The sequence below is a fragment of the Dicentrarchus labrax genome, unplaced genomic scaffold (genome assembly GCF_905237075.1).
Source record: "Dicentrarchus labrax unplaced genomic scaffold, dlabrax2021, whole genome shotgun sequence".
Lineage (NCBI taxonomy): Eukaryota > Metazoa > Chordata > Actinopteri > Moronidae > Dicentrarchus > Dicentrarchus labrax.
This window is the reverse complement of record NW_026136707.1, coordinates 8,813,973-8,841,471: the sequence shown is the minus strand read 5'-3', so window position 1 is coordinate 8,841,471 and position 27,499 is coordinate 8,813,973. Positions and strand designations below refer to the sequence as shown.

General features: G+C 37.1%; 2 protein-coding genes across 4 annotated transcripts; both read left to right on the top strand.

Annotated features, from left to right (window-relative positions):
- The first annotated feature begins 250 nt into the window (after positions 1 to 250).
- Positions 251 to 19,318, top strand: LOC127367090 (carcinoembryonic antigen-related cell adhesion molecule 5-like). 2 transcript variants are annotated; one of them, XM_051406629.1, is made up of 16 exons: positions 251 to 407; positions 894 to 1,214; positions 3,272 to 3,550; positions 4,652 to 4,918; positions 5,557 to 5,835; positions 6,014 to 6,280; positions 8,004 to 8,273; positions 8,441 to 8,692; positions 9,116 to 9,233; positions 10,164 to 10,204; positions 10,363 to 10,394; positions 11,097 to 15,450; positions 17,222 to 17,479; positions 18,050 to 18,334; positions 18,432 to 18,707; positions 18,807 to 19,318. In XM_051406629.1, the coding sequence occupies exons 1-12, from the start codon at positions 323 to 325 to the stop codon at positions 11,322 to 11,324; spliced, it is 2,439 nt and encodes an 812-aa protein (XP_051262589.1). In that variant the 5' UTR covers positions 251 to 322; the 3' UTR covers positions 11,325 to 15,450; positions 17,222 to 17,479; positions 18,050 to 18,334; positions 18,432 to 18,707; positions 18,807 to 19,318. The 2 variants fall into 2 exon arrangements, with proteins under 2 accessions (XP_051262589.1, XP_051262590.1); XM_051406630.1 differs by lacking the exons at positions 5,557 to 5,835; positions 6,014 to 6,280.
- Positions 19,319 to 22,882: 3,564 nt separating this feature from the next.
- LOC127367095 (carcinoembryonic antigen-related cell adhesion molecule 1-like) lies at positions 22,883 to 27,098 on the top strand. Of its 2 annotated transcripts, none has more exons than XM_051406638.1 (6): positions 22,883 to 23,129; positions 23,243 to 23,551; positions 25,718 to 25,999; positions 26,125 to 26,391; positions 26,466 to 26,546; positions 26,958 to 27,098. In XM_051406638.1, exons 1-5 carry the CDS (start codon positions 23,075 to 23,077, stop codon positions 26,537 to 26,539), a joined length of 987 nt encoding a protein of 328 aa, XP_051262598.1. In that variant the 5' UTR covers positions 22,883 to 23,074; the 3' UTR covers positions 26,540 to 26,546; positions 26,958 to 27,098. The 2 variants fall into 2 exon arrangements, with proteins under 2 accessions (XP_051262598.1, XP_051262599.1); XM_051406639.1 differs by having other exon boundaries at positions 26,466 to 26,550.
- The last annotated feature ends 401 nt before the right edge of the window (positions 27,099 to 27,499 follow it).

Genomic DNA, 27,499 nt, shown 5'->3' with positions numbered 1-27,499 from the left:
GAGACAGTTGCGGGCTTTTATGTCAAAGTTTGAGCTGAAAGCGTTTGAATTTGAGATATTCTATCCAGATTTATCCTGTTTACTAATCTCACTTTTTGCCTGTGGGATTAATAAAACCACTTCCTTTGATTGTCCATCGATATACAAATACAATAACACCACAAGAGGGCGACGTCTTGCAGCTTTAGGCCATGACTGCAGTATGAGTGGGTGTTTCTCTTTATGGACTCAGTTTATAACTCAACACGTAGGTAACTTAGGTTAGTGAGCCATATAATGAGAGCTGCCAGAGGCTCACATTTATTAGGACAGTCAAAGTTTGATGGTTGACGTTCCCTCAACCTTTCACAAGGAAAGATCAATGGAGTTATTACCTTTATTTTGGATCGTCTCTGCGTTTTTTACGGGTAAGAAATAAGTTTTCAGCTGTCGTTTAAAATACATTTTCTGTATTGTATTTTCTGAACTGCTGAAAGGTTGTTTGAAAGGAGTTTAGATAAAAATTAAGAAGCAAACCTTATGTTTCTGTGACAAACACTGTTTGTAATTTAGGATAAATATCGTAAAATATCAGATTTATTACCAATCGTAATAATCAAAATCCTGATACTGTGCCGGTTGCTGTTCTGATAGAACTGAACTTTCCATAACGTGGTCTGGCCTTAAATGTAATCTGCTTCAAAAGCTAATGATTAAACCACCTTAAAGTTATAACTGTGTCTTACCCTTCAGTAGACATTCATACCAGTGTATTATGAAATGTGTCAAGAGTTCAACAGTGTGCTATGTGTTTTTGTTTTTGGATTGTGATCAAGGTTATTGTCCCAGTGGCCCACTTTGCAATGTACTCAACTTATCAGAGTTGTTCTCAGACCTGTAACTGTCTCCTCCAGGTTTAACCAAAGGAGCTGGTGTGTTGCCAGATGGTCCTCTGATTAAGACTGTGGGAGGGAAGGTGATGTTCACCACAACACTGAGTCCAACAGAAACGCCATTTATATCAGTGAGCTGGAGATTTAGTAGTAGACCTATAATCACTTCCGATTTTGCAAACACAACAGCACCAGAGTATGAAGGCAGAATCACCTACTTCCCATCTACTGGATCTCTGGAGCTCAGGAATCTGGCTCTTAGTGACAGTGGAGAATACATAGTTTTTATTATAACTACTGGAGGACTACAGAATAATGGAAACACAAGACTCAAAGTATATGGTGAGCAAATGTTTCACACTTTAAGTGCTGAATGTAGATTATGCATAGAAGTTGAGAAATAAATAAATATTGTTTCTGTTCAAATATTATAGATGGTTTCTCACTCATGATGAAATGTTAAGTTTCCAAGTCTTCCAATAACTGCATCGTAACTGAGATTTGAATAATTTCAATGGCCACTGAAACCACTGAATTAAATCCTTATGTTTATTGGTATGACTTCAACCACTGATATCAGCATTTTGTTAAAAAGGTATATGACCTAATGGATACACCGAGTTTGGAGTTAGGTACACCTGTATAGTCTGTGCATATTAATTTATTCTCTTGTTGAGACTGTATCATCAGTTATTTATTCAAGTTTTAAAGGACCAGTGTGTAGGATTTAGTGTCATCAACTAACCGAACACCGCTCGTGTCTGTATTTTACAACCTGGGACTGAGTACCTGTGCATATTTATTTATTCTAAAACTACGGTGGGTGTGATTCTACCCTATACCCTATCTATAGTCAGTGTATTTGTTATTTGTCCACTCTGGGCTACTGTAGAAACTTGGCAGTTCAACATGGAAGGCCACCTGCAGGGTCTGTAGATAAACAGCTCATTCTAAGGTAACCAAAACACAACGATTCCTATATTCAGGTGTTTATAAACTGAAGAAAACATACCTATGAATATTATATTTCATTTCTTCTAATAGCTTCTAAAAAGCAACCACCAACAACTGCAGCCTAAAAATACCACTGAGTTAAAGGACAATTCCGGGGCAAAATGAACCTGGGGTTAATAACACATGTGTACCGAGTTGGTCCGGTCTCTGGGGTATGTTTTCTTTCTAATCGCTAGCCTTGTTAGTGGTATAGAAATAGCTTTCTTTTCACGTTACCCGCTGCCCCGATGACTAGCGTTATAAGCTAATTAGCAGTTTGTACTAAAACTGGTCACGTGCGATTAGAAAGAAAACATACCCCAGAGACCGGACCAACTCCATAAACATGTGTTATTAACCCCAGGTCCATTTTGCGCCGGAATTGTCCTTTAAATCAATGCCAGTTTGACACAATATCGACAAAAACTAAAGCTTCTGTATATGTGCAAAGTATTTTGGGAAAGCCCCAAGTTACCTTTTTGGTCTCTGTATTATCATGAGAAAATGTTCCTTGTTCATTTTGGCAGGATCTTGTGTAAACTTTGACGGTGCAGCAATGAATACTCAACAGCACGTATGAGGTTTCATAAGTACACATATTCTTTACTCAAGGGGAAGATACTTGTGTAGAAACAACCTTTGGGGAGCCTGTTACTCTTCAAATGATCAGGGGTATAATACTGATTCAACTTCTTTTCTCAAGTAAAAGTGAAAAAGTACTCTCTCTCTCTCAGGTACTGAAATGTGCTCAAAGTATAAAAGTACTCTCTTGGTTTCTCTGAAGGACATATTCTTTACTCAAGGGGAAGTACAGATACTTGTGTAAAAAAGACTCTGATTCAACGTCTTTTCTCAAGTAAAAGTGAAAAAGTACTCTCTCTCTCTCTCTCTCTCTCTCTCTCTCTCTCTCTCTCTCTCTCTCTCTCTCAGGTACTGAAATGTACTCAAAGTATAAAAGTATAAATTTAAAAAAGTACTCTCTTGGTTTCTCTGAAGGAAATTTCTACTGGTTGTATCTGTACAAAAATAACTTCGAATAGGTTTGAGTCTCCTTCTCTTGTTTAAGTATAATCAATAATTCCCCTCAAACACATTTCACTCAACTAAAGTGACAAGCCTGTTTTCAGAATGTAAGCAGTAGAAAGTACAGATATCTGTTTAAAAATGTTGTATGGGGCTAAAAGTAAGAAGTTGTCAGAAAAATCAATACACATGTAAAATACACATACCCGAAAAAACTACTTAAGTACAGTTACAAAGTACTACTTTGTTACAAAGTATTTGTACTTTGTTGCTTCAAACCTCTGCATGTCATGTGAAACCTGGGAAACAAGTGCAGTTTGTCCATCTACTGTGGCTTTGTAATGTGGTGGCAAATATTAAATAAGTTTGTTTTTCACCCACAGAGCCAGTCGACAATGTAACAGTAACTCACGGCAGCACAGACTTGGTGGAGTTCAATAGCTCCGTCAGTCTGTCCTGCTCCTCCTCTGGATCCTCTCTGTCTTTCCTTTGGCGGAATGGCAGCTCTGAGATTACAGCCAGTGACAGAGTTCAGCTCACTAATGGAGGCGCCACTCTCACTATAGTCAATGTGACCCGCTATGACGAGGGACCATACGAGTGTTTTGTGTCTAATCTCTTCAGTAGTGGCACCAGTGATCAAACAAAGCTCAACATCAGCTGTGAGTTACTAACCTGCATGCTCAGTCTTCTATCTGACAACAACTGCATGCAAACATCACAGAGAGTTCAGAGCAGGGGTTAGCAACCTTAGGCACCAGTGCCACCATTGGCACATGGTAGCTTACCCAGTGGCATTGAGTGTGTGCAAGGGAGTTTTTGCGAAATGTTCCAATGCCCTCTCATATGCATTTCATTACATCTTTCACAGCCATTGGCTGTATATTTTAAATCGGATGTGGATGTTTTATGAAGATGTCAGCATCCATGTGCCCTCTTATATAATTACAATTAGGGTTGAACAATTAACCCAAACATTATTAAAATTGTGATACAGACAAGTGCAATATCCAAATCGCAGAAGCTGCAGTTGTTTTGATAAAATGTGTGACAAACCACAATTATAATGAAGTACTGTAGCGCTGCAGATATTTTCTGGTCTGCAATCTTGTTCTCCAGATGTAAGAAAATATGTTTGTTTGGTACAGACCCCCAAGAAATTTCCCATCATGATTGCAATAGCTTTTTCTGTCAAAATTGAATTGTGATGCAAAAATGATCATTAACACACTAACTGTAAATGATAATAAATAATTGCCATATCTGTCAAAATAATCACACTATTATGATTTTACCATATCGTGGAGCCCTAATCACAATGTCCTGGTTATAGGAACATTATATGGATGAAATAAATAAATTTTGATGTGGTGTCATAATTAAACTTAATTTTAATATGGCACACTGATGAACAAGAAAATTTAAAAATGGCACTTCATACCGAAAAGTTTGCCGACCCCTGCTTTAAATTATTGTTAGTAAGAAGAATTGTTAGTTTTCTTGTTTGTTTTTTGTTCCCTGTGTCGAACGAACGGAATCATTCTACTATGTATATATCAGTTTATTGCATGGCTGTTCTATTACATTACCCTGTACAGTTTCCTTTTTTCTATATAATAATGCAGTTGTTCATACTAATCAGTAAGAATTCCTCAAAATGATTCAAGCTGCATCCCATTTGCCTTTTTATTTTTAATGCAACTAACATTACATTTTGGTGATTTTTTATTTTTATTTTTTGCTGTTTTTTCCCCTACATTCAGTCGGCCCAGAAAGCATTAATTTGACAATAACTCCACCACAAGAATGCTATGGGGAAGGGTCAGACATCACCCTGTCCTGCTCAGCTGTCTCCAAACCCTCTGTCCTGTTTTACTGGTTTCTAAATGGAGACAAGCTGTCAGATATTGGACGAGAGCTTAGACTGACGAACACTCAGATGAATCAGAGAGGAAACTACAGCTGTCAGGCTTTTAACGAGAAAACTCTGAGATATGAAACATCTCAGCCTTCAGTTGTTTGTGTACTGGGTAAGTTTTTAATAAAAGGGTATGTACAAAGAAAATATGGATACAAAATATGGGATTTATGCAGTTACCTGTGATATTATCAGATAAAAAGGTCCTAAACATTTGTGGAACAAAAAATAAACTATACATACATACGTTTACACACAAGATACTTGAGGTTGTACCAAGTTACTTTCTGGATGGGCTCGTAGCACAGCAACAGTTGTGGAAAGCAAATATAACCAATACACAAATTGAGGAAGTCATTGTCAAATACAGTGACTATGTAAAGGCACATTATTTGTCTGTGACCAAACTGTATTACTGTAAAGAAACTACTTTTTTGTAGTGATGTAATTGCCATTCAGTCCAATTATTATATCTAACAATTACTCACTAGTTCAACACTTATGTTTATATGGTGAATGTGGTTGTGGTTAATTAGGCAAGCTAACTCTCTAAGGTCACCCAACACTGGTTAAGCATTGCAGCACGTACTAAGCATCAGATAGAATAAGATGTTATAATTAAACATGCAGAGTGGGTCGATCATTAAAACAGTCTTCAGTCCCATTCTCTACATTGCTCTACTGAGCAATGCTACCTCTTTAAAGCATGAAAGGTGGTGAATATAAAACCACTGTGTTTTTAACCCACAGCTCTTGTTGCCAATGTTATGGTAACTTCAAACAGCACAGACTTGGTGGAGTTCAACAGTTCTGTCAGTCTGTCCTGCTCCTCCTCTGGATCCTCTCTGTCTTTCCTCTGGCTGAACGACAGCTCTGAGGTTACAGAAAGTGACAGAGTTCAGCTCACTGAAGGGAACTCCACTCTCACTATAGTCAATGTGACCCGCTATGACCAGGGACCATTTAAGTGTCATGTGTTCAATTCCTTCAGTAATGGCACCAGTGATCCAGTAAAGCTCACCATCAGCTGTGAGTTACAAACCTGCATGTGCAGTCTCCTTATTTTGCACTATATGCATGCAGCTTGCACTATTGAGCAATGAGGCATCACACCAAGCTACGCTTCACGTCATGTGGCATTTTATACAAGCTGCTAACATTTTTTTTGGTGATGTTGTGTTTTTTTTTTTACTGCCGCACGCTGTAGATGGCCCCGAAAATATTAATTTGAAAATATCTCCGTCACAACAATACTATGAGGAAGGATCAGACATCAAACTGTCCTGCTCAGCTGTCTCCACACCCTCTGCCCTGTTTTACTGGTTTCTAAATGGAGACAAGTTGTCTGATACTGGACCAGAACTTAGACTGATGAACATTAAGATGAATCAGAGTGGAAACTACAGTTGTCAGGCCTTTAACAACAAAACTCTGAGATATGAAACATCTCAGCTTTCAGTTATAACTGTACTGGGTAAGTTTGAATTGTATTGGCAACGTGTGTACTCAAATCAGTGCACCTTCATATTATTACATAATAATAATAAAAATACTTTGGGATTGCAGAAAAAATTTAACATTTAAACGTCTTTGAATTTAAAGCAACTTGAAGGTGGGAAGCCTGTGCAAAAAGTGCAATTCACACAAACCCAAGAAAGTACGGGAAGTAAATAACATTTGAATGCAAGCTGTCAGAAGTGTATAGTTTTCTACTTTTTCCTTTACTTTCTATTAAACGTTACCTTTATAATGATGTCTAGGAAATCGGGAAGAACCTATGCAGTTATCAGCTGCTCCAACAGTAGTTCTACAGTAGTATTACACAGTACATCACAAATGTGCTTCTGTCAGCACGGGTAGTCACTGTGACTTACACCGCAGTTATGGTGGCACTACTAGATGGCCGAACCACAGACAGAATAGAGATATAGTGGTAGTCCTGTGTGATGTAATGCTGTAAAGTGTTAGGTTGCAGCTGTTCAACCAAAATTGCAAGAAACAAGGCCACAGAGGGAGAATGACGTAGGCACCATTTTCTCATGTTTTACATGTCAGTTGTTTTTTTAGGCTGTTATTATAAAAATTCAGCGTGTAACATTTAGGAGGATCTGCAGAAATGGAATATAATAGTATGGTTTAATTTCTGTTACTGTAGAATGAGCCGATTTTATCTACAGAGGAAGTGGGTTTCTTTCACTGGGGCCATGTTGAACTGCCACTTCTACAGTAGCCCAAAAAGAATAAACCAAACGCTCTAGATAGATTGTGCAGGTTCAGCGGCCACCATTGTTTCTCCTAGCCACTTGGAAGGCTGAGCTGTATTCAAATGGTTGCAATCTGCTACTCCACCAGATGCCACTGAATCCATACACACTGGTCCATATATAAGATTCTGATTGTTTTTATGTATCAATAACTTTTTTGTTTGTGTGAACAGGTTGTAATGTATGTAAAATGTAAAAATCCAATGGATGTGGAGCACTCCAGAGTGCCTTCTCTCTCCGCTCAGTCAACACTGTGCAACACTAGCTAACATTAGCATATAATTGGAATTACTGAACAACATGTGAAATATATTGTGATATTGTGGTTTCATCTGGCTAAGATTAGCTTCCTTGATAATGCAGCAGAATTGCTAGCTAGCTAGTGTACTAAAGTACTGTCAGCTAGCTTCATCCATACTCCTGACCATAGGCTGATCTGGCTGCAGCTACCTTGTCAGCTACCATTGCAGGTGGCCGGTGCAGGATAATGTTATTCAGCGTGGCTGTGTTGCAGCTGGCCCGCTAACCTTAGCTTACTTGCTTGTTAATGTTATCACTAGCAAAATACTGTCTTAGAGGATGTTAGTTGGCTTATGTATATATTGCGGTACCAACGTATAATGACAAACAGTGTTGATTTTAGCCAACAAGAAGTGATGCACAAAGCAAACGACTGCTTTCTACTAGCCAAAAGTGATGCAAGGCAGGGGCGTCCAACTAGCTAACTGTAGGATAAACTAAGCTGAAAAAACTGATTGCAATTAAGTGCCAAGGTACAGGTTGTTCAAAACTGTAAATGTTGAAATAACTCTAAAATGAATGTACCATAAATAAACTAGGATATTTATTTCCACAGTCAATCCTCAGTAATGCAGTTACTTTTGTTCCTGTTTTCACCTTTTCTCACAAAGTCCATGATGTTTTTTCCAACAGAGAAAATCTCGGGTGTTAATATCACATCAACCAACCGGCTGATTGAGGGGAACCCTGTCAACTTAACCTGTGAGGCTGCTGGCTCCGTCTCCACCAGAAAATGGATGAAGGATGGCTCAGATTTGAACCTGGCTGACAACATAACACTTCATGATGAGAACAGGGTGCTGTCTTTTCACTCTCTAAAGAAATCAGACAAAGGAAAATATTCCTGTAAAGTCAGCAATCCCATCAACAGTGAGGAAGCTACATTCAACATGGTTGTTAACTGTAAGTAACAAACTCTCAAAATAATGAGTGCCATAAATCCAATAATTTATTTATTGGATTCACACTGCAGTGTACTGCTGAAATCTTTTTTGTCGGCCTGTAATACATGATTTTATTATTATTTATTATTGAACAAGCTTTATATTCTTTAACATGTGTATTTTCAGATGGACCAGAAAATATTCGGATCACAGGTCCAAGTGAGATACATCTTAATGAGAGCTTAACATTAACCTGCTCTGCTGAGTCCATACCGTCTGCTAGTTACATCTGGACACTGAATGGAGCAGAGATACACAATTCTGCTGTGTTCACTGAAATCATCACTGACCTTTCTCAAAGTGGCAGCTACACCTGTCGCGCCACCAACAATATAACTGAGAAAACATCAGTTGCGGTGCATGAATTGTTTGTAACAGGTATGGTGTTTGTAGACTTTGTTGATACTCCTTTAAATAAACCCACAGTATTATACCCCTGATCATTTGAATAGTAATAGGCTCCCCAAAGGTTGTTTCTACAAATTCATTCCACTATTCAAATGTGGTAGATTTATTTTAAGCTTGAATGCAAAACTCCACCTTTAGTAAAAAAAAATGTTTATGTATTCTATCTCATGATGGAGAGTTTACCCACAATACAACTACATTACCCACAATGCAACTCAAACCAAAAAAAGCTCAAGGCTTCACTCTTAACATAGAAGAATAGCAATAGGTATTTATAAGTTGTGAAATAAAGGGAGATATTATTGTGTGCTTTGTATCTACAGGTATGGTGATACAGTTCCTGTTTAGAGTATGTTGTTAAAAAACATGTTTTTATCCCCTTTTTTATTTAAGCTCTCCCAGACAAATCATCAGGCTGTTCGGCTGGTTGCATCGCTGGAATAGTGATCGCATGTTTGGTCGTCTGTGGAGCAGTTGCTGCTGCTGTATGCTACTACGTTTATAAAAAAAAGTAAGTGGAGACCTAGAATATGACTCAAGTAAGTCAGGTAGAAAAAAAGGCAAAAGTCAATACCAGACAAGCAAGGAAGGTAGGCAAACGAATCCAGTTATGTATCAGACAAAGAGATAAAAGTCCAAAAAGCAGGGAGGGGTTCATGCAGGCAGGGTTGACGACTGGAAAGGTGGAAGCGCATTAGACATCTGGTGCAAAATTAATGGGTCGGTATATATATCGGAAGGCTAATGAAGAAGTTGGGACATGTGTGCAGGCGGCGGGGTAGCGTAGCGGATGCACACAAGAGTTACTACAGGGCAGGAGGGAGGCTTAGTTAGTATATTGCAAGTGAAGTGAGCAGATAAAAAAAGTGGAATTAGAACCACATGACAGTAAAACTTTGTTTATTCAACCTGAAGAAAGTTGATGTTTAACAAAGGCTAACTTGCCTATGTGCTGCTTTTGCTAGTGTCACAATATTTTCTATGACGCCTTAGTTTAGCTTTGACTTTAAATCTTTTTACTTATATTTCCCAGTGGAGCCGGACTGTGACCCTGTACACCTTCACTGTTTAACATTATGTTGTGGTCAAGTATAAATATCAAACTCTGTACTGTACATAACCCAGTGTGAAAGTCTTTGAAATTTTTGGACTAAAGATTGTGATAGAATTACCAATAAATGGATATAATTGTTTTCTTATTTGTTTTTCGTGTAGATGTCAGGCTCTATTTTTTAGCTTCTAACATTGTGACACACACAAATATGGCAATAAAAACTGATATGTAGTTTGAAGCAGCTTATGTTAACTACTTACCTGGTTACCTAGTATACATACTGACATTATTATTATTATTATTATTATTATGTTATTTTGTTAAAGGCAGATAATGCCTCTCCTATGTGTAATCTACATACTAATGACCTTTTACCTCTCAAAACAGAAAGTCGAGATCCTCCAATGGAAACACTACCATCGCAATGGGTGAGTGTGTTACAGGTGTGTGTGTGTGTGTGTGTGTGTGTGTGTGTGTGTGCGTGCGTGCGTGTGTGCGTGCGTGCGTGTGTGTGTGTTCGCACAGCATCTTTTTACTCTCTTGATTGAATTATTTCTAAGCATTGCTTATTTCTCATGTTTTAAAGGCCAGGACAACACAGCATACTCAGGAAATCAGGTAAAAATCATGTTGACATTCCCATAAGAAACCAGGTTACTCAGAGAAATCAGGTTGTGTCTCCGCGAACCAGTTCTCCCTGCAAAGGGTATGGCCCTATTGCTATAATTTAGTAGCATCAAATGGTGAAAGATTTTTTCGGCAGTTCACACAAGCCTTTATTCATTATTATTATTATTATTAACAGCTGTAATAGTGATATTTAGAGCCATACAAGAAATTAGTAATGAACTAGTAAGTTGCAAGTGAATATGCATGAAATGCTAAAATCCCAGTGTTTGACAGAAATACAAGTTGCTAAAATCCTAAATGTGAGTGCTTCTTGGATAACAACTGAACTTCCCAGCTGGTGTTCTATAAAGGTTCATCTTATCTTTTTATAGTTGGCCATAATATATTAGTGGCCAGTCTGTGATCAGGGTTTGCATCATTGATTCCTCTGTCCTGTGATCTATCAGACTGTGTTTACCACAGTGTTCAACATCAGACTTTGAACCAGGAAGAAGATATTCAGTTGACTTAAGAGAGTATAACCCCCATACAACAGTTTGACACAGTTTTTCTTGTTTGAGGCTAAATTAATCAGATATTTGTTTACCTGCTAGTACGTTATCTAATGTGATACAACCGAAATGTTAGATTATACTGAATTTAAAACATAGGTGAACATCTATTATTTTTCCTTCACCTTTTCTTTTGTAGGAGCTGAACTATGCAGATATCAAGTTTGTCAGGAACAAAGATGGTGGGACAGTCCAGCTGGGGGTACAGAATAACTCATCAGAATACGCTCAGGTTCGTGTGCACAACAATGCCCCTGCAACATCATCACCTCCCACCTATGATGCACACCAGCAGCGAATGAAGAGGCTAGCTCCTCAGCCTGATGCTAATGGTGCACAAACGTACGCTCAGGTTCGCAAGAACTGACCACATTGGATATGATGGATAGGCTTACATGTGGTTAGAGAAACCTGCACTTCCCTCTCAGTTCCTATGTAGAGGGCACATTTGGAGTTTACTTGGCCAAAGCACTTTAGCAGCGGTTAATAATCAACCAGTAGACAGATATCACCATGACTGAGGTTAGCAGGCACAATGTAATACCTTCCCTATCCCTTTGTTTGTGTGTGTACATTCAATGAAAAGTGCATATATATATAAGTGGAAAAACGTTCTGTGTGTGATTCAGTTATTTGCTTGAGCCTTAATGTTTGACACTGCTGATATCATATTTGAACCACATGTATGCTGTGTGATTTCAGTTTTGTTCATTTATTTTACATCTTACTAAATGAAAAGTATCTGTTATTTAACTTTACTTAATTTAAAGGTCCAGTGTGTAACAATTTGGAGGACCAACTGGCAGAAATGTAATAATATTCAAAGGTCTAGTATGTTTTCATTAGTGTATAATCACCTGAATATAGGAATCGTTGTGTTTTTACCTCTTTCCATGGAGGCTGCCATGTTGAACCACCATGTTTCTACAGTAGCCCAGAACAGACAAACCAAAAGTTGGCTGCAGATAGGGCCTGTTGTGTTTTCCACAAGTTTTGCATCCACCGTAGTTTCTACTATACACGTCACAGAACGTGTTCAGTGAGTTGCAATCTGAAATTGCACTGCTAGATGCCACTAAATCTTACACACTGGTCCTTTAACTTTCAGTGGTGTTTTTTCAGGAGATGGATTCTCCTTGACATCAACAGAGCTTGAGCTAAATTTGTCATTACAACAGTAACCTATTATGACCTCGGAATAGTTTAAAGATCAATGCAGATATACATCTTTGTAATTTCATTCCATAATGATAACCATCAACTTTATCATCTCACAAAGGCGAGGTCTACAATCCAAAACACAAAAGTAAGCAATAACAACGAGAAAAAAATGTCCACGAGGTATAGGTAATTTGATGGATATCTACAGGTACAATAAATGTCTTAAGTCTTACAGGCGGAAACTGTGGCATCAAAAGATATCTTTATCTTTTCCTGTAAGTGACGGTCAGAGTAATTCAGGACAGGTTTATGGTAAATGTCACTAAAGGTTGTAATGTGATGTCATGATAAGAGGCTTTCTCTGTCAGCATATTTCTGTGAAAGGTTGAGCCAACAGGGAAGTCATATTTAAGTGAGACAGTGCAGTATAGAAAATAGAAGTAAATTTACATGGCGACAAACACTCATTCTCCTAAGGCATTAGATGCAGTATGTTTGCACTGATATTTATATTTTAAAGAATTTCATTTATTATCTTTAATCTTTTATTTAAAATTTATTAAAGAAGTTATTTTAGAGAGGAGTAAATCGTTACCTACGATTGACAAAAAGATTTTACAGCATCGTCTGTATAATTTTAATCTTCACCAACGATTGTAGGAGATAATTTTCTGTAGGTTCATGACTCCTCTCACATTTGTCACATTCTTTTCACGTTGTCATTTCACTACATTGTTATTTTAAAAATATTGATTATAGCTGCTTTAAGTAGAGAGTTGTAGAACTTGTAAATCTGATATTATTTTAAACAACAATCGCATGAAATGAAAAAGTATGGAAATTGTCTTTCTCATTTTAGGGTTTATTTAGGCTTCAGTTAAAGGCAGACATCCATTTGTCTTCAATCAATAGCTTCATCAATGCCTTTTCCTTTATTGTTGACCAGCAACACAATGATCTACTGTAAAGAGTCTAACTACAAGGGTCAGAAAGAGTTATACAAAATAGATTGTTCCTTTTTTATTTATTTCCTCTTTTCAAAACATTGATTGTGTCAGAACAAATGAGAGGAACAGAATTTAGTCTTCAAACTCGAGCTAATGAATCTCTGAGGGTTTGGCCACAGTTCCCCTCCCCCATTAGTTAATTTTAGTAAAGGTCAAACTGCCTGTTTGTTTTTTCCACGGTTGATTTCACCTGCATTGAAGGGAAGCATTGTTTAACAAACTTTTCCCCACTTTATTCCCTATGAAACTGAATCCCTTCATTTTTACACTTCCATTAATAATGCCAAATGTTGAATGAATATTAATGGATAAGTGAATGGATTATAATGTATTAAGGAATTGTTAATGGATCCACTTGACCATGAAAACCACCCCATGATTTGTACCTTTAAAGGCTTTCATTTTTCTAAGAAAATGTAGGGGTAGCTTTCATGGTTTTTGGGCAGTTTTAATGAGTTTTCACCCCATAAAACTCCTTCAACTATGCACACAATCCATTCATTTATTTATTCCCATGTTTGGGGTGATCCCATGGATTTGCTCCTGAAATTTAGAAAATAACTAAATATTTGAGGCATAATACAATATGTTCTCAGGGCTAAATTAAGGGGGTAACTCAGGGCATTTTAAGAGATTCTTGTTTTGTACTGAATTGTGTTGTATCATGATTTATTTACCTCTGTTCAACCCTTCAACCAGAACATAGATTTTCCTTTACTGTCATGTGCCACACAAGTGAATGAGTGATTAATGTTGGACCAGAAATAATGTAATGAATGTAACTCTCAGGGTGGAAATGTTGCTTTTGTAATAATTTGATTGCTTATTTAGATTAATAAACTATTTTATTTATTTTCAGTAACTTATTTGTAGAGTATATAACACTTGTGACATTTGGGCATTGCACGTGCATATCCACACACCTCTCTGTGGCTTCTTTTCCTCTTAGAGTCTGTTTCTACAATACCTTGTTTTTGTCTTTGCTTTCATATTTACAAAGTTTATGGTACTTCCATAAATACAGTGGACAAAGAATGGCACAGTAGATTGTGAGTGTGGGTTATTTACAATGCCTAACAGTGAATCATAAATGACGGGGAAAAAGTCCAGAGAGACAGAGAGAAGAGTCTATCTTCAGTGAAAATGTACTACTACTTAGTTTCAGAGGGGGGAGGGGTGGTGTAGGCAAATAGTATGCAAAATTAAATCCATTTCCAGAAAATGACACTGCATTTCATTTACAGCCATTCAAAGTTCATTGTGGCTTAATATGTTGCTGTGCCAACCTAATGTCATCACAGTCATATAATGTAACAGCGCTCCAAAGTACAGGTGGAGTCTGAATGAACAAAAGCCATAAATCATGGTATTCTTCAATGTCTTAACAGTTAAAAGAAGACTATACTCTTAAAATGCTTAAGATTTTCTCACCCCAAGCCTCTTAGAGTTTTCAGACGTCAATATTTACTGTTTTGTCTATAAAAAGCCTTTCACTAGAAAAGCCCCACCTGTTTAGACAGTATTTATTACGGGTCTTAGTGATAAGTCATAAGTCACTTAGTCATAAGTGATACTCATCATTACTGAAAGACAACATTATAATGGGTCAGTTTCTTAGGTGTGCTTCGCGTTATAGTTCACAGTAAATCTCTAATGTAATAGGACTCAAATGTCACATTCCTGAGGCTAAATAATGTCACAATCAGTTTAATGATCAACGTAGGAAGTAGGGAAGAGTAGGAAAGCATTTACAGTGGTTAAGTGAGATTCAAGCAAGAGATCCTACACAGATGATTTATTATTATATCAACAGGCCTGAGGCACACAGGATGGGAGGGCATTGTAGTAAAAACAAATTAAGGCCATTTACTGTACATCTTGCTTTGAAAGAGGCAGAAACTATAAGCAATGACAAACTCCTGTTAGACAACGCCATCTAGTGTTTCATACAAACACAGCTGTTTCTATTTGTGTTGTCACTGTTTGTTTTGTTTTTTTCTGATTTACACTAATCCATATTTATAGATTAAAAAAACACTGTCACACCTATAAACCGTTATGACAAATTTCCTGTCATGATTTTGTGAAACTTCCTTTGCTTAATTGCATTGATTTCATCATTAGGTAAAGTCCGGTGTTAAACAAGGCTGTGAAATTTGGGAGTGGCTGAAATTAATAATGCTTTAGCAATATTTTTAGGTGATAACCTCTCTAACTGACAGTAGTATAAAAAGGAGATACTGTAGTTCTTGTTTAAACACACATTGAGAGACATGATACCAAACTGGAAGAATCTTTACAGTGTTTTACTGGTGGCACTGATGGGTAAGAGCACTTAATTTACTCACTGCTGATTTTTACATGGACTGTTACTTCAGGGACTGAATTAAAAACCTTATTTTTTAAAAGTTTGATGGTTTTGTGCTAATTGTTTATTTTTTGTAATGTGATACCAATCTGTATATGCTCTTCATGTACCCTACTGATTGTAACTAAGCTGACAATACAGTTGAAATACAACACACATATGACAGTGACACCTCTACAAGAGAAAATAAAAATAAACACACTGACATTAGTTCTTAAGTTAAAATATATAACAGAAAAACAAAATCTGTCCTAACACATTGGGGTAATGCATTAGTACTCAGACAGGGACACAGATATCTTTTATTTTGTCCCAACAACCTTAAAATCCTGCAGCTAATGAACCCACAGCTCTATACAAAACTAGAATTGATCACATGGCCACAAAATTTGCCATTTCTCATCTAACCTGTATTTTGTTTTCCTAATTTGCCTCTTCTTTTGTTAGTAAGGTAAACAATGATGAGATGATTTGCTTTTCTTTAATTAAAATTTGTTTAAAATTTACAGGAAAGTCCATTGTGGCTAAATATGTTGCTGTGACAACCAAACAACAAATATCATCACAGTCATATAATGTAACAGCGTTCCAAAGTACAGGTGGAGTCTGAATGAACAAAAGCCATAAATCATGGTATTCTTCAATGTCTAAAAGTTAAAGAAAGACTATACTCTTAAAAATGCTTAATATTTTCTCCCACAAGCCTCTTAGAGTTTTCACACATCAATGTTTACTGTTTTGTCTATAAAAAGCCTTTCACTAGAAAAGCCCACCTGTTTGGACAGTATTTATTACGGGTCTTAGTGTGTGACAGTTGGGAGGGGGATGAGTCATAAGTGATACTCATCATTACTGAAAGACAACATTATAATGGGTCAGTTTCTTAGGTGTGCTTCACGTTATAGTTCACAGTAAATCTCTAATGTAATAGGACTCAAATGTCATCAGTTTAATGATCAATGTAGGAAGTAGGGAAGAGTAGGAAAGCATTTACAGTGGTTAAGTGAGATTCAAGCAAGAGATCCTACACAGATGATTTATTTTTATATCAACAGGCCTGAGGCACACAGGATGGGAGGGCATTGTAGTAAAAACCAATTCAGGCCATTTACTGTACATCTTGCTTTGAAAGAGGCAGAAACTACAAGCAATGACAAACTCCTGTTAGACAACGCCATCTAGTGTTTCATGCAATACTCTGACAAAACTGTCCAGAACAAACACAGCTGTTTCTATTTGTGTTGTCACTGTTTGTTTTGTTTTTTTCTGATTTACACTAATCCATATTTGTAGAATAAAAAAACACTGTCACACCTATAAACCGTTATGACTAATTTCCTGTCATGATTTTGGGAAACTTCCTTTGCTTAATTTCATTGATTTCATCATCAAGTAAAGTCCGGTGTTAAACAAGGCTGTTTCATGCAATACTCTTTTTACTTTTTATTTTCTGGGTCAAAATACAGAAATATGACCATTAATGTAACCTACATTAGGCCACAGAAAAAAATTTAACTGCAGATTAGAGCTTGCCAAGAAAACACAATAGAAAACAGTCTATGTACAAGACCTCATTGACCTGGGCAGGCATTGATGACCCAGCCAGAGTAAGAACCTATAATAAATGATGCGTCAGTAGAATGAAATTGAAGGTTGATGAGAAGGGGAAACTAAATCGTACATCACACATGGTCTAATACAGACATACTGACTCCTCTTCTCTCTCAGGTGCACCAGGTTTGGAGGCCTGGGGGCAGATTTCATGGGCCGGTGAGGTGACAGCTGGTTTCAGTACCACTTTCATTTGTTCCTCTTCTTGCTTCCCAAACTGCACCTACACCTGGTCCTTTATGGGCCGCACGGCCAACGGGAGCACAATAAGCTGGACACCAGATGGACGGGACAATACAGTGGAATTACAGTGCAATGTGCTCAATCCAGAAACAGGATTCTCCAGGAGTACAACCTCCATTGTAGAAATTAAGAGTAAGTCCAGCAGATTATTTGCCGTACCAGTTGTGCAGTGGGGGAGAGTAATTCAGTAAAATGTTGAGGTACTTGTACTTTACTTCTGTATATCCATTTAATGCTACTTTATATTTCTACTCCACAACATTTTTTAGTTACATGACACTTTTTAGATTTTAGATAAAACAACATATGGATAAACTTTATAATTAAACTGTGGGTTACCTACCCTTTTGATTTGTGAACCCTTATATAAGGTTGATCCATGTAAGTTGAGGTGTTAGCAGCTTCCATCAAAGAGGTTTGGATCCACTAGACTGAATATTAAAAATCTAATAATATGTCAATCACCGGGGACAAGTTTTACATTTTGCTTACTCTTCTGTATTCTTATTTAGGTTAAAGGATCTGAATATGTCTTCCACAACTACAACTTTGTCAAATATCAACTGAATTCATTATTATCTCCATAAAATTAGTTTGAGACACATAACTGATGTAATAATAAACTGTGTTACATCTGATGTGTGTGCTTCTTCTTTGTTTCATGATTGTGAAATACTCTCTATCTGGCGTCCTCTGTTGCAGATCGAGTGTCTGTTCAAATCAGTCCACCACACACTGTCCCATCTCTCAACCAGTCACTGGATCTGGTCTGCCATGATGCTTCATCACCCTCACGCCTGGGGAACCAGGTGGTCTGGTACAAAGATGGACAGAAAGTGACCCTGCGTGACAATATGCAGCTGCTGCAAAACACTTTACTCCACTTTGACTCACTGTTGCCCTCTGATGCTGGATTCTACCAGTGTGAGGCTTATGTGCCTACGGTGCATCAGACAAAGGTTTTCAGCCTGGGCTTTCTACTCAGCTGTAAGTATTCATAAAGTGAAGAATTTAAGTTTAAGGCAGAAGAGTTTATATTCACATACTGGAGTGAACTTTCTCATTTTCTTCTCATCTTCTGTAGTTGATCCATGGAACATCAGCATCAGCGGACCTGATGCTGTGTTTCCAGGTAGATTGAGTAAATTCACCTGCTTGACGAGCTGTACCTTAAATGTGGACTGTACAGTCAAATGGCAGTTCAGGGGGGGCTTTCCTATTGGAACCTACTTTTCAGTCCATGAAAATGAGCTCAAGTGGACCCCTTCTATACCCGGTACTTTCCAAAACTTCACCTGTGTTGCAGAAAATGCAGCTGTTGGACGCTCTGCTGAGGTCACTAAGATGGTAGAAGTTAAAGGTACTGACAGCTCTTGAGTATGTGCTCTTGTGTCTACTATCACATCAGTGTCAAAATACATGTTAAATCATGTTTTTACTGTTTGTCATCTTTTCCCAGGTATTCCTCTCTCAGGATCAGGAGCGATGCAGCTCAATGGACTTATTGCAGTGGTCCTCAGCCTGGGACTACTGGTGCTTTTTAATTCATAGAGCTGTTTATTTGTTTTATCTATTAAGCTTTAATGAGTGTATTTACCCTTTTGGAAATTTATTTCCTGGCCTTTTACTTTTCATCTTTACCAACTGTGAAAGGAACTTTTTCAAAAATACAGACAGTATCCAATCCAACTTTATTTGTTAAGCACTTTAAAACAACCAAAGTTGACCAAAGTGCTGAAGAAGTAGAATAACAGATATGTGTAACTCAAAGTATAAAAGTAAAAGAGGTTTCTCTGAAGGACATTTCTACTGGCTACTTCCATGCAAAGCTAACTTAACTTAAAACAGAGTTTCCCTCTCTTGTCTATTTCATCTTTTACATATTTTTTGTCATGTTATATTGTGTATTGATATATTGATGATCGAAAAAGGGGTGTAATGATGCAAAATAAAAATATGTTTATGAAGCCAGGGGAACTGACACAATCCCATTTTTACTTCTTTAGTTTTCCACAGTATTTTCCAGTGAATAATTCTGTATTTTTAAAGTATAATCCAATGAGTGTGTCTGATCTGTTTGTTAATAATGGTGCTTTATTCTTGGTCTTACTTCCTCCTCCTTTACAAAACTTAGGATCATAAGACGTTGACTTGTCCTGGATGTGTTACTGATTTACTAGAAAGGAGCTGACTCATTTATACTGATGTGTTTTTTAAATCCCCTCTGGTTAATGACACGCCAATGGCTCTCTTACCCCTCTGAAACTGAACAAATAAGATAGATAAGAGAATGACACAGAGCAAACAGATGAGGGAGACAGAGGCCTCTGGTGTGTCTTGCTTTCATGTGACGCAACAATATAATCTGTCCTCTTTTCTTCTTTTCTCTTTTTTTCTGTATGTTATCTCACCCGTTTCATACATTTGCATTGCGGTTTAGTTGGAATGGGGAAGCAAAACAAGAAAAATATTTAAAACTATACTGTTTATTTTAAACAAAACAAAAAAAGGTTTGCCATTCCACACCAGAGCAGAGTCAACTTCTTCATTTACATTTATGTCTATAATATATCTATATATACATATATAGTAGAAGTATCAATACAGGGTAAAGATACAGGCATCAACATACATACATTTTAGAAAAAGGATATATTAAATTTTTGGATTCCAATTATTTATTCATTAATGTACTTAATAATCTTAATGTTGCAGCTGGGTAGCTTGAAATTTCCCCCCAGAATCAAATAAGTCTTATCTGAACCTATAATAATACTTATAATACTTATCTGTTGATTATATTTTGTGGTATAAATAATTTTTAGTAATCATTTTTAGTCTTTAGTATAAAGACAGAAATAGAGAATTGAAATACTCAAGTAAAGCATAAGTACCTCAGAAGTGATGAACTCCTGATCAAACCGGCAAATTATTTATTCAAGAAAAGAATGAAACTAAGAAGAGAACTTAAACCAACAGTAACATGTGAAAATCAGTGGGGTCAGAGGTGTAGGTGAGTGGATGAGTGGAGAAGTGGGTGAGTGCAGTGTTGTATGGTGCAGCAACACAATTTAAAAAGCAAAACCAAATGTATGTCTCAGGGAGGAGAGAGAGAGAGAGAGAGAGAGAGAGAGAGAGCCAGTACTAAAGAAGCACTGACACACCAGTCCCAGGTGTTGCCATTTTGCTGATGACCCTTTGCACAGAAAGCACCCACACAGTGCTGCGGAAAGACAAAAGGTTAAAAGTTTACAGTACTTGAGTACATGTAGCCTGCTCGGTTACTTTCCACTGCTACTAACGGTATGGCATAATATCTATGATTAACAGTTAACGTCATTAATACTGACTGTTCACAGTAAATATCTCTACTGTATTTCTTTTTCCTTTTTTATGACATAATTAATAATAATGGAAAACATGTATCAGTTATCTACAACTAAGTATTAAGTAATCTCTGTTTACCCCACAGCATTCATCATAATCAGTAAACCATCGAGAGGGAGTTTGGTGGCCCCTGTTGATGGAGACAAATTATGACAAATGAGTTGAGGAAAAATGAGTGAAAAACAAAAACAAAACTGCTTTTGCTTTACTTTTCTTGTCTCTTCAGTCTGGCTATGGCAAGCTGTTTTCTTTCCAAAGAGAATCGCTCTGCTTTCAGTTACATGAGAAGTAAAAAGAAAAGGAATTATATTGAGCTTTTCATAATCAGTATTATAATTAATAAAATCCCTGCATGTCAAATAAATAATGATTTATATACAAAAAAATACAAATATACAAAATAACTCTAATCATACATTATACAAAATTGCACACACTTCACAGTTCACACTTCCAAGTTTGCGATGAGACATAATCTGACCTGAAATCATTAATGCATGAGTAAAAAACTGTGGATTCTGATTCATCAAGCCAAACAAGCAGTCATACCTACATCTGTCAAAATTGTTATACATTTTAACAATAGCAAGGTGTTATCAGGACAAACTCAGGCCCCTATTGGAAAGCACAGAGGGAGGATTCTGCTCACTCATTGGAAAATGTGGTTACTGTGGTCAGGGTGTTGGATTACAAAGACCAGGTCACAAGTGAATCAAGCAGCTGCCGGCCTCATGACCTTAGAGCTCAGGCCAGAGAATATTGTTTTAATAAAACCATTTCTATTCCTAAGATGCCTCACAATATATTTGCATCCATATTTGCAACAGAATTTACATTTATTCAAAACACAATACATCAGAGTTATGACAGAGCGTGGGAGCCCTGTAGCTCACCTGGTCGAGCGTGAACTCCATGTACTAAAGCTGAGGCCTTACCACAGCAGCCCAGGTTCGATTCGAGTCTGTGGCCTTTTGCTGCATGTCACGCCCTCTCTCCTTTCTCTCTCTTCACTTCAGCTGTCCCTATAAAAAAAAACGTTGGTGCTTGTTTACTTAATATATCTCGGTTCTAATATCTAATATGTATAACATGTTGAGAGCAGTATTTTATTTGTAGTTTTACACTGTGACTTGCCTACTATGTCTTTCAGCACTTTTTATAACACTGCTTAGTAGACAACACAAAGTGTCAAAGTGAAAACTGCCCATTTCTTTGTAATTATTATATACATTCTCTAAGTATTAGAATAAATACTATACTATTTAGGTACACTGAGGCCTGGTGATAAATCCTTAAATTCAGTAATCAAAAGGTAAATTTTCAGAGTCTAGAATATCTGTCTTTTAATGCTGGTACTCCTACTCACCCTCATGCTATACAAATAACAATCAATCTTACCTCCCGTGTATCAGACAAAACACAGGTGTGCTCAGGTACTGAACTTTGCACCACCACCACTCAAACAATGCAACAGGTCTTTACAGAGTGGTTTTGAGTGGAAATGGTTTGCCTTCTCAATATATAATGTTAGAAATGACAGCATTTCTTTCTTCAGTCTGAAACAGATGAGAGGTACAGTGATTGAATTGTGAAAATGCGAATGTATATGCCGGTCTGTCATATCTCGTTATGTGTTTTGCACCAGTGAAAACAAGACTTGTCATTGGTCGCTGTGTCACTTCTTGTAAGACTGAGTACACAAAACAGAACAGATAGACATTCTCAGTAAACATGTGATACAAAGCTGCTGCAGGTGCAGGTGTATTCATTTTGAGTATAAAGCTGCTGGAAATATGTGGAGTGGAGTCGATAGGAAATCGTTCTCTTTGACACACACACACAGAAAAAAAAAAACAGAGCTGAAAGTGTCACATGAGTACACGTAAACTCTCGACAGTAGGGGTGGAAAGACAAAAAAATCCCCAAGATAATTTCCCTTACCCAATAAGTAAAAAAGGGCCAGAGCAGGAATAGAAAGGACACTGGCTGGAAAAAAACTGCATAAACCTCCCGAACAATTCGTAAAATTTGTTGTGATTCCTAAAACACTGGACTAATAACACCACCCACAACCCCCCCCAGTCCTGCCTCACATACCATCTGTCATAATTTGTCATTTTGCTCATTGGTCATTTACAGAACTTCACCCAAGATGGCAAACGAAAAATGTAATGCCCCTTTTGTAAGTTTGACAAGAGTGAACACCAAATAACCAGAAACACCTGCAGATAAGAGCTGGAATACCTTCTGTGGGTATTTATGGGTAGGGGGTTGGACATTTGCACAAATATAGAGTTAGAGGTTGAAATAGTGAGGACATCCTCAGAACATTGATACAAAATGGATAAGAAAAGAGAGGGAACCTTGGCTATTGTATTGCTGGCTTTAATTCATGGTAGGCTCTGTTATAACTGATTTTGTGAATATGATATAGTTATACGAGTAAAAATGTAAGCATAAAGGTCTTTTGTGACTTTAGTAAATAACATGTGTTGCTCTCTTTCTCAGGTGTTCTGGCCTCTGGTGCTGTGGAGGTCCAGCCCTCCATCAACCCTGCTGTTGTCGGGGGCACAGTGACACTGTCTCTTTCTCCTTCTGCAACTCTGAATAGTGGAAGCTGGGCAGTGGGAGAGTCCCTCATCCTCACCTGGCTGGGGGACCAGCAGGCAGTTTTCCCCAGTCACACCGGCAGGGCGTCAGTCAACGTCCTCACTGGAGCTCTCACTCTGATCTCTGTCAAGGTGGCTGATTCAGGAGTCTACATAGTGCAGAGCACTAACCCACAGCTTAAGGCCAATGTTTCCATCACTGTTCTGGGTAAGACTAAACAAATGGATAATATTCAAGGTTGGGAGTGACTGATGTCAATAGTTAATCATTTAGAAACTCTAAAACAACTCCTAAACATTATTAGAAACCAGCAGATAGTAAACTTTCCAAATATCATTGAAGGTGAGCAGCAACAAGAACTGAAATATGGAGTTAAAATAGTCCCAGTTTTAGTCATATTTTGGAAAAGTAAAATGGTAATCAACTTAAAAAAAGCAATATCCCACTACATTTATGTTATAATTCTTCATTATTAGCAGCATTTGTTTCAGATTTGCAGACTGAGTATCTTGTTCAAGGATACTTCAGCTGGTGAATGCTTGAAACTTGAGGCCTTAGTCATTTTTCATTGCCTAAATCATATTTATCCATATTACCAACTTTCATTTGGTGTGGTGATTCAAAGAAGGCTTTGAATAGACTGTGTGCTATTTTGAGTAAATATACTGTATGTGATGAATCACATTGTGTAGTTTCCATTGTAATCCATATAAACCTATTCCCTTAAAAAGATTTGTTCTTTAAAGATTGTCATGCTTGTGTAATGTAAGAGTATTATTTTTTTTCATTCTGTTGCTAATTGTTATTCTAAATCTAAGAATGTATTATTATTATTATTATTTATTAAACCTGAATAACACAGGGAAGCAAATAAAGAATATGTACAATAATGTACAGTCAACAAGGAAATCAGTTATAAAGGCACAAAGAAAATGTGATAGAATAAGTTTTGTAGGCAGGACAAGCATAAATCTAATGAGCGAAAGATATGTGGACAACAAACAACAATATCACCAAGAACAAGAATTATATTATAAGTATTTACAACAAACAAACATATGGAGCCATAAAAGAAACTGAGTACTGTCTTCATAATTAATTCATTGCAATGAATAAATACAGCTAGACACATAGAGGTGTGGAGGCAGACACAGATTCTTTGTTTATACTGGAACAGTCTCCTGTTGTAATGAAAAATGAGGATCCCTAAACAATTATCAGAAAGGGCTGGAAGGCATTCTCGTGATATTTGGAGTGACAACTAGCAAACTTGAATACTGCTTGCAACCAGCCTGTGTGTGTTTTGGTTTTGCTGCCCTTTTGCTCATGTCTTCTTGTCTGTATCTGTCAACACTCATCTTTCTATCTGGCCACTCTACGTTGTTCCTTCAGTTTCACAGAGTCGGTTTCTTCTGGGTCGGTGGCTCCCAACACATCTGCTTATCTGTTATATTGTATGTAAATGATGTATATACCATGTTTTGCATTTTATTTCACTTGATAATTACACACAAAGTACAGTACAAAGTTATGTTACGTCTTTATCATAAAGCAGTCTTTCTAGATGGTTTATACATTGAAAGAAATACCTTTAATGTTTAATAAATAGTTTTTTTTTTCTTTCAGATCAGTAATTATCATTAATAAGAGCCTCATTTTAGTTGTCAGGCTGTGGTGATTCTGGTTGTTTATCTTTTAGTATAACACTTCTTCTCTATAAGCTATGATTACACCCTACAGAAAAAGAGTATCCAGACAAAAATAAATATATATGATCCACTTATTAACATTTACAAATTTACAGCAGAATTTAAGGAATATTTTCATGCACAGAACCTTTATTATTAATGATTTCTTAATGACTGCTTTCTTTCAGATAAGCCATCAAGTCTGTGGTCTGCTATTGCAAATACAGCATTTGTATTATGAGTTAAAAGTAAAAATTAAAAGTCTACTTTTATGAAGTCTGTATTATCAAGGTTTATTTGACACTGTCATAGAAGTTTTAACAGTATTTTAGGTAATTCATAGGTGGTGCTGAACTGGACTACACTGTATACAGAGGTGTTTCTAATACCATGAAACTCAAATGTATGTAAATGGAGGGACGCAAATTGAAAAAAAACTCTCAGTACAATATAATATGTAATATTATCAATGTAATTGCTTTGTAATGATAATATAACATGGCTGTTGTATTCAACTGATTGTACAATTGCACCTAATAAAGTGGACACTGAGCGCAGGCTTTTGAAACATTAACATATAATATTTCTTGTATGGATGCTGTTCCTCTATTGCTTGTTGACTACATAGCCTAACAGTGTACAGTGTGTTGACAGTTTTATAAAGATCATCATTTGTCTTCCACAGAGCCCGTTTCAAATGCGACACTAAGGACGACTCAAACCAACCTGATGGAGTTCAACAGTTCAGCAGTCATTACGTGCTCCGTCTCCTCTGGATCCTCCGTCTCTTTCCTCTGGATGAACCACAGCTCTGAGGTTACAGCCATGGACAGAGTTCAGCTCACTGATGGGAACTCCACTCTCACTATAGTTAATGTGACTCGCTATGACCAGGGTCCGTTCAGGTGTCATGTGTTCAATCCTGTCAGTAATGCCACCAGTGATCCTGTAAACTTTACCATCAGCTGTGAGTAGAGCAGTGTTGTTTTAATTATAATCTGCTATAATTGCCCCATGTCTAATTGCCTCCAGTTCCACTAACAGCTCTAAAATGCGGTATGTCTTCCTCCTCCTGCCTGTTTTCTTTCTCAGATGGTCCAGATAACATGGCCATAACAGTGAATGGACAGAATACAACTTCCTTTACAATTGGATCCAACTTGACCATGCTCTGTTCAGCACAGTCCAATCCTCCAGCTCAGCTTCAGTGGGCTTACAGAGGAGAGCTTGTGAACACTACAGGTCCATTGCTGGAGCTATTCAGTGTTAGCGAGGATCAAAGTGGTCCATATTCCTGTCTGGCCTTCAACAATCGCACCGACATGAACAGCACTATCACCACACACATCATGATAGCAAGTGAGTTTGAGTATAAGAGCCCATCTTTCTCCACCTGTTGCCAACTCTGCTTTATCTTTGCTTTGTCTCTCCAGAGTCAGGATCTGAACAACAGGCAGTCAGTGTGTGGCTCCTGCCTCTGCTCTTATTGTTTGGATTCCTCTTCTAATTGCCAGGCAAGTTGTAGAATAGCCATTTTTAAATAAATCCAATATAATATTGATTCTGATTTATGGATTTTGCATAGTCTGTAATATTTTTCTCTCAGAAAAGAAAAAAAACATAAAATGTTCCCTTTGAAATGGTGTCATTTCTACAAGATATCAGATAAGTCTTGAACATGGTATAATGAGTTAAATATAAGCAGCAGGGAGCATAAATTATGTAACAGGCTGCAACTAATGATCATTTTCATTATTGATTACTTGGACAATTATTTATTAATAATTTGGTCTAAAAATCATGACAGATTCACCAACAAGTCCAAAACCCAAACATATTCAGTTTTTTTACACACTAAAAGACTATATATTATAAAGACATTCATACAGTAATTCTAACTTTGAATAACTGCTTCTCTTTCACAGATGTTGGTGGCTCATCCAGTCCACAGACTCCGATTCAATGAAATAAATCGGATACAGTGAACCTTTAAGAAGTGTTCAACACAGCATTAAAAACCATTTCTTCAATTTTGAAAAAATAAAAATTATTTCAAGCAAACGTGATATGGACATTACTGTTGTTTCTCCTTGACCTGATATGCTTTAATGTAATCAAACAATGATTGCTGGCTGATAAGAAGTACTTAAACTGAGCAGAAAATACACAACCACACCCACATACCTCAAACACTCAAACACTCAAACATCAGGTACAGATAGATTAACTGCCAAAACATTTTTATGTAAAATTCCACTACATAAGCTCTTAAGCATTGTACCATTAGGTCTTTGTTGGTCATTCATGTTCTGTATGTTATCTGCTTGAATTGCACATTATTGAAGTAAGATCTTTTTAAAAATCCCCTTCATGTTGCAATGGCTGTTGTGAGGAAATCTTAATTTTTTTCAGTGGCAGAGCTCCAAAGAAGCATATCAAAATCACCATTTAATGAGCACTGACAGTG

What these genes read in the sequence shown, in the direction of transcription:
- LOC127367090 (XM_051406629.1), top strand. Translation starts at nt 323, where the DNA reads ATGGTTGACGTTCCCTCAACCTTTCACAAGGAAAGATCAATGGAGTTA. An exon ending in ATTCAACATGGTTGTTAACT is followed by an intron (nt 8,274 to 8,440) that starts GTAAGTAACAAA and finishes GTGTATTTTCAG; the next exon opens with ATGGACCAGAAAATATTCGG. An exon ending in CAGCATACTCAGGAAATCAG is followed by an intron (nt 10,395 to 11,096) that starts GTAAAAATCATG and finishes TTTCTTTTGTAG; the next exon opens with GAGCTGAACTATGCAGATAT.
- LOC127367095 (XM_051406638.1), top strand. Translation starts at nt 23,075, where the DNA reads ATGGATAAGAAAAGAGAGGGAACCTTGGCTATTGTATTGCTGGCTTTA. An exon ending in ATTGCTGGCTTTAATTCATG is followed by an intron (nt 23,130 to 23,242) that starts GTAGGCTCTGTT and finishes TCTCTTTCTCAG; the next exon opens with GTGTTCTGGCCTCTGGTGCT. An exon ending in CACACACATCATGATAGCAA is followed by an intron (nt 26,392 to 26,465) that starts GTGAGTTTGAGT and finishes TTGTCTCTCCAG; the next exon opens with AGTCAGGATCTGAACAACAG.